General features: G+C 39.7%; 1 protein-coding gene and 1 long non-coding RNA gene across 5 annotated transcripts in view; both read left to right on the top strand.

Annotated features, from left to right (window-relative positions):
• The window catches only part of NCEH1 (neutral cholesterol ester hydrolase 1), a 62,814-nt gene extending 53,852 nt beyond the window's left edge, over positions 1-8,962 (top strand). For all 4 annotated transcript variants that reach the window (XM_067738046.1, XM_067738050.1, XM_067738047.1 and 1 more), the window contains 2 exons: positions 4,385-4,556; positions 6,012-8,962. In XM_067738046.1, the coding sequence (XP_067594147.1) occupies positions 4,385-4,556; positions 6,012-6,629 (790 nt within the window). In that variant the 3' untranslated portion in view covers positions 6,630-8,962. The remainder of the gene's footprint in view (positions 1-4,384; positions 4,557-6,011) is intronic.
• A 901-nt stretch (positions 8,963-9,863) lies between these two features.
• LOC137224916 (uncharacterized) lies at positions 9,864-18,413 on the top strand. Its single transcript, XR_010943571.1, has 3 exons — positions 9,864-11,690; positions 16,345-16,490; positions 16,980-18,413. It is a non-coding gene; the product is annotated as an uncharacterized lncRNA (long non-coding RNA).
• The last annotated feature ends 776 nt before the right edge of the window (positions 18,414-19,189 follow it).

The following is a 19,189-nucleotide window of genomic DNA, read 5'->3' as shown; positions in this document are numbered from 1 at the left end:
ATAGGTTGTAGAAATGGTGCTGCTTATTTCAGGTGGGTATACATCGAACTCTAGTACATAGCTGTGTGACTTTCCGTCTACTCCTAGAGGAAGTTGACATGTCTGTTATGACCTATTGTAAGAGAGACTTTGAGGGCTTCAAGAAAGGAGAGTTACTTTTGGCTGGGCTCTTAGAAGATTTCATGGAGGAAGTGGCATTTGAGATGAGACTTAAAGAATGGCAACATTTGATGAGGAATTGCTGGGGGAAGGGCATAGGGGATGGAGAGAAGGACCAATGCATTGGGAACAGGAACAGGGAGTTGTGTTCAGAGGAGAGTGACAGTATGGTTGGATTCAGTAATATTTCTAAACCCTGGCTGCACATTAGAATTACTTGGGGGAATTTTTCTTCAAATATAGTTATGCTGGGCCCCACCTCAGATCAAATAAATTGGAATGTTTTGTAGAGGAGCTCAAACCTCAGTGTTTTATTATAAAGTTCCCAAGATTATCCTATGGTGCATTTAGAGTTGAGAAACTCTCAGCTATGCAGAGCATACAGGCAGGCAGTCCTTGGAGATGTGCCCAAAGAGTAGGTGGGTTAGGAACAATTTCTTTTTTTAAATGTTTTTTAAAGGCATATAGCTTATTACTTTTCCTACCATAAGAGTATGTAATAAAATATGACATATTTTATATGTAAAAAGTATAAAATAAATCTCTAAAATTTTGTTTGGGACAAATAAAAATATCTTATTAAAGATGTACCATGTGCCAGGTACTCTGCCAGGTGGTTTGTTTTGAGAATATTGCAAAAACATTGAAATCATGAGAGAAGTTATGGGATGTCAGAAATCTACAGTTTTGAGAACTTACTGCTTTGGTGAGGTAATGAAAACACACACACATACATTTAAAGGCTGTGGGTTTGGAAGAATGAGAATATTTTAAAAGGGGGCGGCATGTGGATTTTGAAGTCAGTTGTGAATTCAGATCACAGCTTTGCCACTTACTAGGTGTTGTAGACTAGTTATGCATCCCCCTTGAGCCTCATGTTTTCATCCTTAAACCCACAGGTTTGTTCTGAGATTTGATGAGGTAATGAAAACTGCTTTTGGTGAGGTAATGCTTTGGTGAGGTAATGAAAACACACACACATACATTTAAAGGCTGTGGGTTTGGAAGAATGAGAATATTTTAAAAGGGGGCGGCATGTGGATTTTGAAGTCAGTTGTGAATTCAGATCACAGCTTTGCCACTTACTAGGTGTTGTAGACTAGTTATGCATCCCCCTTGAGCCTCATGTTTTCATCCTTAAACCCACAGGTTTGTTCTGAGATTTGAGTACCTGGTGAATACATGGTGAGGTACCTCACCTAGCAGGAAAAAGATAATTTTTATAGAGTGTACATATTTATTAAATTGAGTAAACTTCATTCCTGAATTTACACCAAATTTTGTTCTTCTAGTGGGAGGCACCTGCACTAATAGGCAGGTAGAAGCTGACACTGCAGAGTCATGTATCCTGCACTGAGCTGGGCAAATTGAGACTATGTGCCACAAATTCATCAGGTGCTTTCACTCAAGATCTACAATTAAAAAAAAAAGGCAGAATCCTCTTTCAGTACTTCGCAGGGACACAGCCTTGAACAAAAGCATCAGATAAATGTATTTATGCATGCTTTCTTTGACTACACCACTCATAAATCACCTCCTGACTCTCAGTTTTCTGTGTCTATAATGATATTACAGAACCTTCGTGATACTTCTCAGGTCAATTTCAAGCTCCTTTGAAGGCTCATCTTAAAAATATCTAGGGCTTCCCTGGTGGCGCAGTGGTTGAGAGTCCGCCTGCCGATGCAGGGGACACGGGTTCGTGCCCCGGTCTGGGAAGATCCCACATGCCGTGGAGGGGCTGGGCTCGTGAGCCATGGCTGCTGAGCCTGCGCGTCCGGAGCCTGTGCTCCGCAACGGGAGAGGCCACAGCAGTGAGAGGCCCACGTACCGTAAAAAAAAAAAAAAAAAAAAAAAATCTAGTTTCACTACATCCTTCAGTCCATGAAAATAGTATCCCTTCTTAATGTATAAAACTAGAGAATGTTTCCAGAATGAACAAAGATAAAGGGAGGAGGGCTTAGGAGATAGATCTTCAAGGGCACCAGAAGGACTAGGATGTTTACTCTGTTATCTGAGCCAGTTATTAATCAACTCATAAGATTTGAAGTAGTAGCATATTTTTTAGATTACCAGTTCCTCTTTTTTTTTTTTTTTTTGCAGTACACGGGCCTCTCACTGTTGTGGCCTCTCCTGTTGCGGAGTTCCTCTTGATTCAAAGTCATTAAGACCTTTTGTGAAACAACATCTGAAAATTTGATCCACATATGTGTTCTAGCAAAATATGTTCTGACCTCTTGGACCACTAGGAAGATAGTCTATCATGCTATCTGGAATCTTCCTGAGACAAAATAGCCTTTATTTTCACACCTTGAGTCATAAAGTGCATTTGTTCTTATTTCATTGAAAGAATTAAGAATTCAGCTTGGTAATATTGAAAGTAACAAATTGAGACCTCATCCCAGAACTGAGGGTAAATAGAATCATATGAGATGACTCCACCTATTGGACAAAATGGTGTACTCCTACTCCTTTTACCCATTATTAATGAATGAAATAAAGTAGCAGCAGCTTCACTAAGACATTGTGAAAGTCAGCTGGAGAAAAAATATTTCAGATGATTACTTGATCATCACAGATGGAAAAAAAAAGAAATTAGAAAACTTATTTTATCTGTTATAGGGCAACCACTAAGGGAATGTCTTATTGCATTTTGTGTTTTAAAAATGTAGTCATTCCTGAAAGAGCAGATCTACATTCACTGCTTATCAAAGTATTTCACAAATATTTGTCGATTTGATTGTATCTGCACAGAATGTCAAGTTTTTTTTTTGGCTGCGCTGTGCCGCTTTTGGGATCTTAGTTCCCTAACCAGAGATCAAACCCGTGCCGCCTGCAGTGGAAGCACGGCGTCCTAGCCACCGGACCGCCAGGGAATTCCCAGAATGTGAAGATATTTAATTAACTATCTGGAATTTAGATGGGGGAAATGAATGACCTTATATAGAGTAGTATAGAAAAAACTAGTTTCTGAGAATAAATATGCTCATTACAAATTGGAAATCAAAAGACTTGAGTACTAGCTGACTATTATTAGGTTTTAATTAATTAGTTCCTATCCTACCTTGTTTTGATTTGTGTTTGGCTTATTTTACAAATCAAGTAGCTTTTCTATGCCTCAGTTTCTTCACTTGCAAAATGAAGGTATGTTAACACTCAGAAAAGTTTTACTAGATGCATGATTGTGTGCTCAGCACATTGATAGATATACACTGGAAACACACAGTCCCTGATATCAGAGAACACACTCTTAAGAGGAAATACGGAAAGAAATCATGTTACTATGAGGCAATATGAACAATATACCCCAGCACACAGAAGTATCAAGGAATGGTAGCCAGCTAAGCCCCAGAAGCAAGTGGAGTTGTAGTCAAGGAGAGCTTCCTGGAGAAGGCAAACCCTCAAGGAAAGCTTAAAGGATGAGTGAGAAGTAAGGAGTGTGGAGGATGAGAGGGCACCTCAAGCCAAGACTACCAATGGGTTTGTAAGGTGTTATTATATATAGGTGAGGCATTTGACAAAACCGGGGCTCTTGGGGCTCTTAAGCGAATCTGTACAGAGCAGGACCCCAGAGGGACTCTAATCTTGCAAAGTGGGGCAGTAGGAGAAGCCCCAGAAGTGTCCCAGGAGGCCTGCCATGGGCCATCTGGAAACTTGGTTTCCCTTTTGCCGGTTGACAGCTGACGTTTTAGTTCCAGCCTTCCAGAGAGCAGATACATTGCTTGGGTTTAATGTCGGGCTGGCATGACCTCTTTAATGGAGTACAGTTTTACTATATTTATCAAGTAAATCATGAAGAATACCATATGCACTCATTAAACTTGAGACCAATGAAGTGGTTAGTGCTGCCGAGTCACCTTCTAACACAGAGGTGTTGTGAACGGAACACTGACTTCCAGAAATAAAATTCCAGAATCTTTTGTGGGTCTATCTATATTTTAATAATCAACATCTGCCTTTTACTTCAAAGTTTTGTTTTTGCCTTGGTGGTGGTTGTAGGTTTTTGTTTTTGTTCATTTTGTTTGGTGGCCCACAGTAAAAATTACTATGACAAAATCATGACTTTTTAAAAGTATTTGAGTTGCAAGAAAATGGTTTATTTTTATATTTGTTATAATTCCTTACCTGTTTGTTTCTGGCTTCAAAAGAACCAGTTTCCCCTTAAACTTTAAATGGCCTCTGAAGACTTGGTGAAGTCCTTAAATGAATACAACTTTTGTCTTCACAGATACAGGCTAGTTCCAAAGGTTTATTTTCCTGAGCAAATTCATGATGTTATACGTGCCACAAAGTACTTCCTGCAGCCAGAAGTCTTACACAAGTATTCAGTTGACCCAGGCAGAGTCGGCGTTTCTGGTGACAGTGCTGGTGGGAATTTGGCGGCTGCCCTGGGCCAACAGGTAACAGAGAGCCCTGAGGTGCTGGTGGACGGAGAGCATGTGATAATGTTCAACAGATTGTCCACTAGGCATGGCAAAGGCCTAGCTGGGTGGGCTGGTCACCTGGGGGCCAAGTAATTCAGATGACTGCACTTGGCAAGCTCTCAGAGATCTTTTGAAGTAGGAAGAGGGGTCATTGAAAGAATTGTAATCTCTGAGTCCTTGGAAGGGCCCTGATTACAATTAAGGTGAGGAATGTGAGAGGAGGGCTAACATTTTAGAGGGCTCCCTTACTCCTCAGGGATATGCATGGAAATTAAGTATCTTCTGCTCCTTTTCCATGTTGGACTTACAAAACAAGATAATTTTGCTTAAATTCCAATTGCTAAGGTTGTTTCCTTAAACTTTGAGCCAAATTAAAAAATTTAAAAGTGTTTCCCAAAGGCTTTTTTTTTAATATAAAAGAAAGAGTTAAATGGTTCATCCACTTTAAATGTTACAATACAAGTTAGTCTGAGCTTTAGCTGGTTAAATTCTTTGAAAACTGTCTAGCTCTAGTAGCATCTCCAATTTTGGACAGCTGTGTAGACTCAAAGATAAGTACATTTTCTTCCTTTTCTGAGTTAAATAATTTAAGAATAGCATCTCTGTCTTCTTACCTCCAAATTTCTTTTGGCATTCTGAGATAGCATCTGCCTTTTCATTTGTGTCATGTCCTGATTTCTTCTCTTTTGCTATAAATAAAGACTTTGTCCTCCACTTGGCATTGGTGGGTTTGCTATCCACACGTCCAAAGCGGTAAGAAGAAAGTCCTGGTACAGTGGGGAGAACCTCATGGGCTTTAAAACTGGCCACAACCAGGATGGAATCCAGGCCCCGCTGTGAGAGCTGTGGGGCTTTGGCAAGTCCTCTCACCTCTCTGAGCCTCAGGAAAATGAGGCTCATGCCATTTGATTGCAGGGCTGTTGCCAGGATTTAGTGATATGAGGTATATACAGTTCTTGGCACACATTAATAATACTATTAACTGATCATTTCCTCCTGCTTTTACAGAGCAGTTGCATCTTCCCTCGGGATGGGTTCTAAAGTGCGGTGTGAAACAAAATTGTATGGCTAACGTTACCTTGAAGATTGTTTAGCTGCTCGTGAAACACAGTGACCTAGTTAGCTGCCTTTTAGATGGGGGTTTAAGGACCTAAGAGATCATGTACCTTTGAAGTGTTCACTCAGAACTATGAGTTTCAAACATCACACCTTTCTCAGTAAATATCCAGCAGCTTGAAAGGTGCTGGTAGTGGTAGCGATGGGGAAGTATTTATTTTTTAAACTACATTCCTTAATACCATGCCTGGTAGAAATTAACACTTATACCCCTTTGATTGAGTCAAGGTAAAGCACTGGGCTACTTTAAAAGGTATGGTTTCTGTAAAAGAAGCCATTCAAAATGAAATAATGTGTTCGCTTTTTCTTCTCCAGTTTAATCAAGATGCCAACCTAAAAAACAAGCTCAAAGTGCAAGCTTTAATTTATCCAGTTCTTCAAGCTTTAGATTTTAACACACCCTCTTATCAGCAAAATGTGAACACCCCCATCCTGCCCCGTTATGTCATGGTGAAGTACTGGGTGGACTACTTCCACGGCAACTATGACTTTGTCCAGGCAATGATAGTTAACAATCACACTTCACTTGATGTGGAAGAGGCTGCCGCCCTCAGGGCCCATCTAAACTGGACATCCCTCTTGCCCGCATCCATCACAAAGAACTACAAGCCTGTCATGCAGACCACCGGCAACACCAGGATCGTCCAGGAGATCCCTCAGCTGCTGGATGCCCGCTCAGCCCCACTCATCGCAGACCAGAAAGTCCTGCGGCACCTCCCAAAGACCTATATTCTAACCTGTGAGCACGACGTCCTAAGAGACGATGGAATCATGTATGCAAAGCGTTTGGAGAGTGCAGGTGTGGAGGTGACCCTTGATCACTTTGAGGATGGCTTCCACGGATGCATGATTTTCACCAGCTGGCCTACCAACTTCTCAGTGGGAATTCGGACTAGGAATAGTTACATCAAGTGGTTGGATCAAAACCTGTAAAGGCGTGAAATTTCTAAAAGGCTTGAGTCCCTCTTGATCTCCTGCACCTGCTCTGGAAAGACATTCACTCTTTAGGTGACTAATTTCCCCTCGTTACTTGAGTTATGGAATCTCTATTCCCTGCAGACTTTATGTTAATTTAATTTTAAAAAATGCTTTTGAGTAACATAAGTGCAAAAACATCTGAATCTGGTTCTCTAAGTGAGCCAGTCTCTCTGTTCTTGTTTTAACCAAATTTCTACTAACACCCACAGCTGCAGAAAGCAGGGCTAGGAGCTGGAAATAGCTTTGGGTCTTGCCTCCGTCAAGAAGTTCTTTGTGAAGAAATTCTACCAGCTGCGGATGACCTTTAATGAGTAAAAAGAAAATGTGGGCTCTTCAACTTGCTAGAGTTTACTTTGAATTAAGAACAGTGTTAAATGTGTTCACTTCAAGGTCAGTGCTGGCTACCAAGTGCCCTCTGTTCTTTATGGATGGATGGCTTTGTTTCCTGTGGGAATTTTGGCAGAGCTGTTCTAGCAAGGACAAGTTTCTCAAATGACTTTCCTCCTTTAGAGTGTTAATTTTATGTGATAGCTGTCTCTAAGTCCAGTTGGATTATGATAATACTTGAAAGTTACTTTCTACCACTATTATTAGAAAATATGAGGTTGCATGCACTGGATTCCTGTACATCATTAAGTTTTTTGGTTATGCTATCTCCCTGGTGGAGATCTTTTGGGAGCAGATTAATTTAGATTTAGAGTAAATTTTCCTTTACAGAACAAGTAAAAACAGACAAATGAACCAACCTATTGTTTTCATAATGAATACTTCTCACATAAATTACCAAAAGTGGTGTGTATATATTTGGCATAGTCAGAAAAGAAGATACATTTAATATTAAAATTATGAAAAATACCTTTAGAGGGTCTAGTTTATTCTTGAAAACTCAACTTTTTCACTTACATGGCTTTAAAATGGGGCTATTTTGGTATATATAATGTACTGTATTGTTTATTTTTTTAAGTTATTTAATGTTAATATATATAGCTAGACAAGATTTTTCAGAATAAAGTCAGTAATGAATATTAAAAATAATGATTTTTTTAAAAAACTACCTTAGGGTTTAAAAAAACAACTTTAGAATTATATCCACATGTAATTTTATGGAAAGAGGTAAAATACCTATTAATATTACTATATATAAGGCCTAAATATTTTGATGTTTATATGCATATACAAATCACAATAATTAGAAACTATGACTACACCTAGTAAAGTCATCTAAGTTTATAGTTCAATAGCTTAGACAAGACACACATTGGTCATTTCTGCTCTCTGTGGTCGGAGGAAATACTTCCTACTCTTCTGGGTGACACCCTTCATTATCGCCTTCCAAGTAGGTCTAAAGTTACAATAGACCAGGCTTAATTTCATGTGAAGCCTTCACTGCCTGTGGGACATCTTTGGCATACAAGGAAACTCCAATTCTGATCTGACTTGTGTACCTTCGCCCTCCTTCTGCCACTCTTCGTACTGCTGCAATCTGCGCTACTTTCAGGGACTGCAGAGAGCAACTACACAGCCGAGTCATGATACAGTAAATTTATCAGTGGAAAGAAAGTAGAGCCTTTTCACTCATTTGAAAGATGGGTATTTCCTACTTACGAGGATGAAATAACAAATGAATATATATGTGAAAGTGACTTGCACTATATCCCACCTCAGACCTTTCTTGAAGGTCTTCCTTGAAATTTTCCTTGGTGTAATCATTGGAAATCATGATACACAAAAACCACTAGATACAAGAGAGGCTAAACCAACCAAAAATCTGAGTGCTAAGAATTCCTTTGGGAAGCGTACAGAGTTTATATTGAAGATATTTTGGCCTGGAATCCGTTTATTTTGTTTTAATTTTTGTTCTTATAAAAAATCTTTATGCTCTGCAGATTGATTTTTTTTAAGTGTTATGGCTTTGTTTTGTTTTCCTATTTTAAGAAAAAATGGATAGTCTTTTTACAATATCGTTGTTGTTTGTGAAATGTGACCATAAATATATGAAGAAAAAATCTTGAAGTGCTACAAAATCTAGTGAAGTGTAAATTAGTTACTGTTTTATCATTGATTTGTGAGGAAGTTAAGACTGTTGCATATCTTGGTGGATATAATATTTTATGCATGACCTTTTAACCTTTGACGTTTTGCTTATTTCTCACTGCAAAGGGCAAGGCAGATTTTATGAAGGATTTTGGTAGCCAGTCTATTTTGTAAGATGAAAATCCACTGTGGAGGTAGGAAAGTATAAATCTGTTTTGATTCATGGTTGTAAATAAAATGTCTCCATCTGGAAATGTGCCTCTTTCACTTCCCCTCATCTCATTTTCTGGTTCCCTCCTCTCTTTCTCTTGGTATCCTACATCCCTAGCCACAATTCAGCCCAAATCTTCTGCCCCCTGGAGTCCTCCAGCTGCCTTTCAATTACTGAGAGGTGACTCAGTGGCCTCTCTGATGACATCCATTTCATGTCTGGATACAGTATGTGCTGCTCGTACTGGAAACCTGCCTTGGACTGGCTAGAATATTCATAAAAGTTAGGCAGTTAGGCAGGCCATGAGACAATTTGGGGACTTTCATACACATATTAGGAAGGGTTGATCTCAGTGCAAATGAATTTGGATTTGAACTAGTTCAGGCAAAGAAGTACTGATACCACTGAAGGCAAGTTTTCACATTGACTCTGTCATTACAAGCAAAGCTAATAATTTCACGCTTGAGTTCATTATACTTAGTTCACTTCAATATCATAGGAATTTGCAAAACTTTTTTTTCCAAAGTAAATTGTTTGTGTTGGTTCTAAATGGTCACATATGTGTGGGTAAATTAGATTTTCCTATTCAATTAGAGTTATTTTCATCTTCTCCGGCAAAACCTCTGGTGCGTGGCTATATTTTGCTGAAGGGATCCACTAATGGTTCCAACAATTCTCCTTTAGGGCATTTAAAATGTACTCTATGTGTTTTAATATTGTTTTTTCTTGTGATTTTCATTCTTTTTTAATCCCCCATTTTTTTTAAAAAAACTAACATCTCATATCTTCCAGTGGATCCCCTATTTAAACATCTAGAAGATACTGATATTAGCATCATATTCGCCAAATTTGAGATTGAAAATGTAAATATGATTTCCAGTAGGCATACATGTATTGTTCAGCCCTGTCACTCAGCATTTTGTGTCATTAGAGAGACACAGCTGCTACTTGACATGTGGTGTTGTAGTAGGTGGGCTGTAGAGGCAGATATGAGAATCCAGATGGCTCCTGTTAAGCCAGACATTAAGGAGTTGCAAACACGTAAAACAATGCCACACTTCTCACTCGTTTGTGTTTGGAAAATTTAGTGATTTTTTTCCACCATAGAATATAGCTTAAGGTAACATGTAATTAAGTACATGAATAACTGTGTTTACAGTTTCTCAGTTTTAATTCCTAATACAGTAAACATCAATAAAGTTCATATGAACAGAAGCTATTTGGGGTCCTCAATAATTTTTCAGAATGTAAGGTCCTGAGACCAAAACAGTCAAGAAGTGCTGTTGTACATCATCTATGGCAAGCCCTGTATTCTGTGCTAGGCTATATAGCCAGCCAACGCTGACCTTATCATCATGGGAGACACATGCCATATTTCTCTTACCTAATACTCTTCCCTCTACCCCGATGGCCTTTCTTTGCCCTTCCTTGTCTTCCTTTGCCAGCCTGCTCCAGGAAGCCCTTCCTAACTCCTCCCTCCTCAGGATATTTTGGTGTCCCTCCTCTGGTCCCACATTGCACTCAACACATGGCACGTAATTGGCTATTAGTGGGTCTGACTCCCTCACAAGACGGTGGGATCCTTGATGTGGGGTCATGTCAGCATCACTTTTGTGACCCCAGTGCCTAACACAGTGCTTCTCACAGAATAATCACTCAATAAGTCTTTGCTGAACAAATGTTCTTATGTTGTTGCAATTAAAGCATAGTGTCCTTTTCAATGGCATGTAAAACTATGCCTGGTGCTATTGTATATATTTGCTTATTTATATTCTTAAGACACAAATCTCTGTTTGTTTTGATTGTTTTCCCCCAGCAGATGTTTTCTTTCTACTCATGCATTAAAGACATTTGGTCAACAAATGAAATCCCGGAGCCCACAGAGTATTTTTAAAATTCAAGGCAACTGCCAGCAGAGGGCACTCTTGAAAGTAGAAGGCGTTAGACATCCTCCACGCTGCTGCTTATGTTTCACCTGGAATTTAAAAAGATTTCCCAACAGCTTATAAAAGGTAAATAAAAAGACATGTTATATTTAATCACAGAATAAATTAAACTGAGTATTTTTTTAAAAATAGACTTTAAAATCCTCATAAGTACCTAGAGAAAAAAAGACTGCATTTTCAAAACAAAGAAAAACAAACCTAAAAAGCACTCACATTGATTCTTTGTTAAAGCATGACTCACCTCTCTGCCCACCAAAGTGCTTTGTCTTTTTTTTTACATGTTTTTATTCAAGGTAGGTATTTGCCATCCATTTGGAAAAAGGCTGACAGAAAAATGGTGTTCTACATTTTTGAAGGACCATTTAGTACAGTGGGAAATATAGGACCTTCATCTTTTGTTGTGCGCACTGGCCAAACCCAGCACCCAGCACCAGATGAATCCTTAGTTGGGAAGAAACTACCTTTGAAAACAATAAGTAAGGTAGAGCTAGATGGCCTTCAAAAGCTAAAGCACATTTCCAATTCAAACAACATTCAGCAGTGACATTTTCAGTATTGCCATACATTTTTTTTTAATATTTAAAATTTATTTATTTCTTTATACAGCAGGTTCTTATTAGTTATCCATTTTATACGTATTAGTGTATATATGTCAATCCCAATCTAGTATTGCCATACTTTTAAAAACAGATATAATATGTTCCATGGTTAAGGGAAAAAACCTTGCCACTCAGCTCACGTGGAACAGAGGAAATGGAATGAACTAGAATTTAGGAAACCACAATTCCAGTTCCAGCTCTGCCAGAAATTTCTCAGTGAATTTAGGTAAGTCTTTATTGGTACCTTGGTTTCCCCATTTTAAATTTATATTTATCTAAACTTTTTTTTTAACCTCTTTATTGGAGTATAATTGCTTTACAATGTTGTGTTAGTTTCTGCTGTATAACAAAGTGAATCAGCTATACGTATACATATATCCCATATCCCCTCCCTCTTGCATCTTCCTCCCACCTTCCCTATCCCACCCCTCTAGGTGGTCACACGGCACCAAGCTGATCTCCCTGTGCTATGTGGCTGCTTCCCACTAGCTATCTATTTTACATTTGGTATCTAAACTTTCTCACTCCATGAAAATACTTGAAGCAGCTTATAATGTAAAAATACAATGAAATAGAGATATAGAAATAGGAGCTTATAGCCAAGGAAAAGAACAAAAATATGCCAAATAGAAAAATCAGTTGTGGTTAACTTCTGGTTTGGCTGAGTCCCCTGGCAGTTGAGGAAAAAAGTAAAAAACATGATTAGTGATTTGGCATTTCTGTCAGTGTTTCTGAGGCATTCCAGTTTCTTAGGGTTGATGGTCTTTCCCTAAGACTGAATTCTAAACGAAAATCCCTCCATGTGACTTAATGGAAAATCTCCTCAATTATTTTAAAGCAAATACAATAGGAACTCTTACATAGCTATTTATTTAGTCCATTTCAATGAAAACTGAGGACATGATTTTAAACCTCAGTGTATCCATATGTTCACTCAATGAAAGTTAATAGTGCTTACCTTACTGCCTGCCTCAAAGGACTATTTAAAAAATAAAGCTAAAGAAGGAGATTTTTTTTTTAAGTCATGGGTTTGTTAACCTGGAACAAATAGGCTGCCAGATATTTCTCCAGCAATGATGGGTTTATTTGGGATCAGCAGAGAATTGCAATTCAGGGTCTGCGGCTATGGTGATCCACAGGCAAGTCCCAGTATGGCAGGGAAAGGAGAATACTTTTACAGAGAGGAAAAGGAAACTTGGGAGGACTATTTAGTAAACAACGAGTCCAGTGGCTTTTCCACTGGTTGAGTCCTTGTGGGGAAGAAAAGGAGGCTGTCTTCTTTTTGGGCTCTACTATCGCCACAGGGCACAAGAGCGCCCCCTTCTGGTCTCCCAACTCTATTTGATTGAGGTTTCTGTTCATTCATTTTTTACAAGTTAAATGTTAGATATTATTAAATGTATCCCTCTAGGTATAGTAATAATAAGATGATCAGCTTTCTGTTCTTTTATTGATGCCAAAAGGGAAAATATCAGGGGGCATTATAGGTAAGGTACATAGGAAAATGATTAAAGGTTATACAAGACACTTAACTGGTTACCTCTGGGGAGTGAAGATAAGGGTCCTAGGGAAAGATCTTTTTTTCTACCTTGCTTCCCTCTGAAATTTTTGAATTTTTTATAATGACTATGCATTATTTGATATTTAAAAAGCATAAAAAAAAGGCAATCTGCTCATAAATAATATCTATACAATCCAGGGTATGCAAAATAATGCCAAATATCTATTTATATTTCCTTTTAGTGGTGATTTAGTTCATCTCTTTGCAAGTCATCTCTTGCAAGAAACAGATACTCATTCAAGCTAGCTTAAGTAAAAAAGGGAGGTTTATTATAAGGATACAATCAGAAATATTCTGTACATCCAAGATAAAAAAATGAAAGAAAGCCTGCTCTCATGGAGCTTGGTATAGAAAATTCAAGGAACCAGTCTTCTTCCTCTGTCTCTCAGTGGATCTAATTTCTTCTTCTTTCTTCTTATCTTTCTAAATAACTAACTTCTCTCAGCAGATAGGCTTTCTTGGCTTGCTTTATGAATCCATCATAACTTTGTATGATCAAAAGTGACCATCAATTCTGGATGGTCCAGAAGCACCCACTACTGACTTTCTAAAATGTTTATGCCTCTTAAGCCAGCACTTGTCAAATGTTAATCTGCATTGGAATCACCTGAGGATCTTGTTACAACACAGATCCTAATTCAGTAGATCTTTGTGGGTCCTGAGAACCCTAGGTGATCCCCTGATGCTGCTGGTAGGCAGACCACACTCTGAGTAGCAAGGCCTACTAAAAATAGCAAGTGCACATTTCTGAGAGAAGGAATCTGATTGGTGGCTAGCCAGCCAATGCTTTGGGTTGGATGCAATCATCTGGCCTGGGGTAACTATATGACATGCCCGCTTAGCATGAGCTATGGATGGAAGTAGAGCCTCGGAGAGAGTGGGGAGGCACCTCAAAACACAGACATTTTACTCTTGTCTGCATCTAAAGTTGCCACAAACATGACCCAGCTACATACAACAGAAAAGCCCTCTCTCCCTGTTCCCAGTAGGTAGCAATCTAAATAAAGTCAGGTCCAAAGGTAACTCTGGTTTCTTCAGAGCTCTCAACTTCATGATGAACATTCTTCCTTCAGGTTTGTTGCTGTCGGTTCCAGCTGTGGTTTCTCACCGTTTTGAACTGATGGCATGATCAGTGGTTCCCAAACTTGAGATTCTGATTCAGTGAATCCGATGTGGGACCTGGGCATCGGGATTTTGAACAAGCTTCACGGGCCATTCTGATGCATCATCGCACTCTGGTCTGAGACCACTAAACTGAGGGAAAAAAAAGTCCTTTCCAGTGGAGTGGAGGGTGGGGGAGTGGAGGATAGCATCCCTAACATTAAAATGCATGGGTCACCATATGTTACATCAGTGGTTTTCAAACTTTAGCATGTATTAGAATCCTTTGGAAGGCTTGTTAAAACACAGACTATTGCCCAGATTGCTGGCTCCCAAATTTCTGATTCAGCAGGTCTGGGACTAAGCCCAATAATTTATATTTTTACAGGGTCCCCGGTGACACTGTTGCTGCTGAGGCTGCACACATTGTGAGGGCCTCTGTGTTATATGACACCACTAGTGATGATCACCTACCTCACAATCCTATGAGTATAGGATTGGTGGCAAGAGTGCATGTAAAAATTTACGGAATAACTTAGAGCTATAAAAATGTCCCTTAGTTGTCAGTGAATAACAGAGGAATGGATAGAAGATGGTTTCCATTCAGCTACTGGCTAATTTTTAAGGACCTAAGATAGAAAGGCCAAAACTCACAGATGCATTATATTCTCTCTGCACATGAGGTGTATCAGTCAGAGTCCTGGCACGTGAGAGATAGCACACTTAAATTGGTTCATTTGAGAAGCATTTAACAAAGTGACTCTATGCAAAGATGTGGGTAGGGTTTAAGGAAACCAACAAGAGACAGGGCAGTACTCTGGGGCTGGTAGCAACAGGGAGCTGTTATCTAGCCCTAGAAACACAAAGGAAGGAAGTAATCCCCCATTCTAAGAGAGGGTGGCTGTGTGAAGAAAGCCTGGCATCCACTGTGTCTTTTTTTGTGTGTGTGTGGTACGTGGGCCTCTCACTGTTGTGGCCTCTCCCGTTGTGGAGCACAGGCTCCGGACGCGCGGGCTCAGCGGCCATGGCTCACAGGCCCAGCCGCTCTGCGGCATGTGGGATCTTCCCGGACCGGAGCACGAACCTGCGCTCCCTACATCGGCAGGCGGACTCTCAACCACTGTGCCACCAGGGAAGCCCTCCACTGTGTCTTTCGGTGGACCATCAGAGAAGGAACCAGGGGAGTAAATTCCCAAAACGTCTTTCTTCTTCGGCCCTCCGTTCTCCTGCCCGTGCCTTCCCTGTTCTAAACTGGAAGTGAGGGAGCCCATTCACGCAGTCCTTATCAGTCAGATTCTGTGGGCCCCCAGCAGGATAGAGAAGGGTAGAGAATGGATCTGCAAATAGAAGACACCCAACACACAGGTTCTGTAGACTGAACCCCACATCTAGTGCTTTTGTAGCCCAGGGTTTAGTAGCAGAGATAAAAAGGAGAGGTAGATGTTTTCCATGTCAATTTCACACAGGCAAATTTTAGCTCTTTATGCTCTCTGAAGTAATTATACTTAAAAAAATAGTAGAAGTGATATTTAATTTAGGATGGCACTTAGCAGAAGTAATAGGTATAGCTGTATTATGACATCTAGCCCTAGTGGTTACCCTGGCTCAAAATTTGTAAGCACAGTAACTAACAAAAAATACACTACTAGCCTTTCCTTTTAAGTATGAGTTTTAGGATCAAATGATTTTTCCTGCCTACTTCAGAGAAATAGCTTTGGCTTGTAGTAGGCAACAAAAGGACCTCATAAACTGTAATTCCAACATTCATAGGGATGAAGACTTCACTTAAACTGTCAGTTCACTGGTCAGTCAAGAAAGAGAATTGTGCTTCTCTTCTATGGCCAATGAGGACTGTTCAGGCACAGAAGGGACACAAGGATGGTACATTCAGCAAAATATTGGGTCTTAAAATACCCTCTTCTCCCGTGGTCTCTCGTTGATTCATTCATTCATTTAATAACTGCTGTTTCATCCCTCCTAAATGCCTGGCCCTGTTCCAATCTCTAGGGATCACTGGTAAACAAAACACCTCCAGGCTCTCGAGGAACTTGCAATCCTGTGACGGAAATGCAAAAGTTAATGATATTCATCTAATTGTGAAAATAACTAAACATGTTCATAATAATCCATGGTTTACCAGAGCAGTTTTTTTACAGATGTTATCTTACTTAATCCTCATTCAACTTGGGAAGTAATTTTAATTGTCCTGATTTTACAGGTAAATAACTGAGACTCTGAAAAGATGGGTACTGACCAGCGATTGGCAGAGATGGAACTGAATCCCAAGTCGTAGGACATACACCTCTGTGCTGGGCATTGCTCTGTAATTGCCATCTTTGTTTAAAAGCCAAATACACAGGAAGGGTAAAGTATCAAGACAATTCCAAAATATAAGTCAACTTTAAGCGTGACAGGAATAGAGCACCTTGAGAGAACACAGAAAAGAAATAAGTATGTAATGAAAGTTGGCCTGGAAAAGAGGAAAACAGCATAAAAATAGAAGATGAAGGTCACCAACAGGCAACAGTCTCTGCGTTATAACTTCACTCAGCTCTGGCCCTGTTACCTACACAGTCTCCATGTCTGCTGCCCCCAAGATTCATTTCCAGGCTTGAGTCTATAACCAGGTCAATTATAATTAAGCTGAATTACTTGTCTAGCTTTGCTGAGAGGGAGTGGGATACCAGGTTAATGTGATAAACAATGTTCTATCTGTCCTTGTGGTCAGCATTTGTTCTTTTCCTTGGGGCCATAATGAATTTGTGCCCCAAACAGCACATGAAGTTCTATGTAGCCAATTAAAATGCCCTGTAAGTAGTCCCAACAGCATGTTTTGTTTTGTTTTTTTTCCAGTTTCCAAATTGGCATGGCCTAAAAGGGAGAGTTTTGAAAACAAGTGGGAACACTTTGTTGTCCATCAATGGAGACGTGCTCTATTTCCTCCATGGCTTACCTTACCAAGTTTGGTACATCAGACACCCAGTGAAGATTCAGGATGTATCAAAATCAAAGCACATGATAGAGGAACATGGAACATACTAAGTATTAACATCATGGTCTGGTTTGATTTTCAAGACTTTACTAAAAGTTGTGGATACATTTTGGTGATTTTAAAAGAACACTGAACATACCTTAAAAAATACTACATTCAAGCTACTCTGATTCATCTTCCATCTACAAACTATTTTCTATTTTACCTAAAGTACCAAGTACAGAATAATTATTTTTTGGAACAATGCTATATAAACCTGAGGGAAACACTAATAATAGATATGATGCGCTGAATGCTTACGTATGTGATAAACACATTGCAATATTTTCCCCTAACAATCTGCAATATCTTGTGCTTTGGGGATGAGGAAATTGAGAGGTTAATTAGCTTATCCAAGATCACATAGCTACAAAGTGGCTGAGATCAGGGATTTGAATCCAGATCAATTTAACTCTAAATCTGTACTCTTTCATCACATCACTCTATCCCAAGGAGGTGAGTTTTCTTTTCTTCTTTTTTTTTTTTTTTGGCGGTACACGGGCCTCTCACTGTTGTGGCCTCTCCCGTTGTGGAGCACAGGCTCCGGACGCACCGGCTCAGCGGCCATGGCTCACGGGCCCAGCCGCCCCGCGGCATGTGGGATCTTCCCGGACCGGGGCACAAACCCGCGTCCCCTGCATCGGCAGGCAGACTCTCAACCACTGCGCCACCAGGGAAGCCCTGGGAGGTGAGTTTTCTGATCCCAAGTTCTGACTTTAAAGTCTTAAGAGCTGCATTGATTGTTTTGGACAGTGGGGGAGATCCTGTTAGAACAACTCGTGATGGTTAATTTTATGTGTCAACTTGACTGGGCCACGAGGTGCCCAGATATTTGGTCCAACGTTACTCTGAGTGTGTTTGTGAGGGTGTTCTTGGATGATATTAACATTTGAATTGGGAGACTGAGTAAAGCAGATTGCCCTCCCTAATGCGGGTAGGCCTCATCTAAACAATTGAAGGCCTGAATAGAACCAAAAGGCTGACTGCCTGTGAATAAAGAGGAACTTCTGTCTGCCTGACTGTCTTTGGGCTGGAACATTGGTCTTCTCTGCTTTTGAACTTGGACTTGGACTAGAACTTACTCCATTGTCTTTCCTGGTTCTCAGGCCTTTGAAATTGAACTAGAAATATACCACCAGCTCTCCTGGGTCTCAGCTTGCAGACTGCAGATCTTGGGAGGCCTCAGCATCCATAATGACATAAGCCCATTCCTTATTATAAATATTTGAATATATATATATATACATATACATATATATATACACATATATACATATATATATATGTATGTATATATTCAGTTGACTCTTGAACAACACAAATTTGGACTGTGCAGGTCCACTTATAAGACACGTGGATTTTTTTCAATAAATATAGTGCCTGTATTTTCATTTTACAGATCTTTACATTAACAAAGTGTGGAGGAAAATTTGTGTTCGATTAGAACAATATGTGGAATCAACAGAACTAAGGTTTGAGTCCTGATTTTATTCAAACTGTTTCAGCTTCCTGTCCTTGGGTGTCACTGATCAATTCCTTGTTTTTGAGGAAGAGATAGCAGTACACAGATTTTTGATCGGGGGGCGGGGGCGGGGGTTGGCACTCCTAATTGCCCCGCATTGTTCAAAGGTCAGCTGCATATATGTGTTTGTGTGTGTGTGTGTGTGTGCGTGCATATATGCATATATATCTCCTATCTCCTATTGATTTTGTTTCTCTGGAGGACTCAGACTAATACACAGCTCTTCTCATCATATATTCTGAGGTCAGCCAGTTGGCCAGCTGTTATTTAAGTTTCATTTGGCCCATCTCCAAGCCTCTGACACATTCATCTCTGGTAATATTCTGGAAATTCCCACTACACTTCCCTGATGACAAAATCCACACCCACTTACCCTTGATGTTACTGAGATTTTCAGGAGATAAAAGTGACTCACCATCCAAAAAGAACTAAAACCTTCTATCTTTTAAATTAAATTTGTAAACATAAAATTTATTTTTTAAAAGGTCAAGTTCTTTGGTTCAAATTAGA

This window comes from Pseudorca crassidens, chromosome 5 (assembly GCF_039906515.1).
Source record: "Pseudorca crassidens isolate mPseCra1 chromosome 5, mPseCra1.hap1, whole genome shotgun sequence".
Taxonomy (NCBI): Eukaryota; Metazoa; Chordata; class Mammalia; order Artiodactyla; family Delphinidae; genus Pseudorca; species Pseudorca crassidens.
This window is presented reverse-complemented; position numbering and strand designations above follow the sequence as displayed.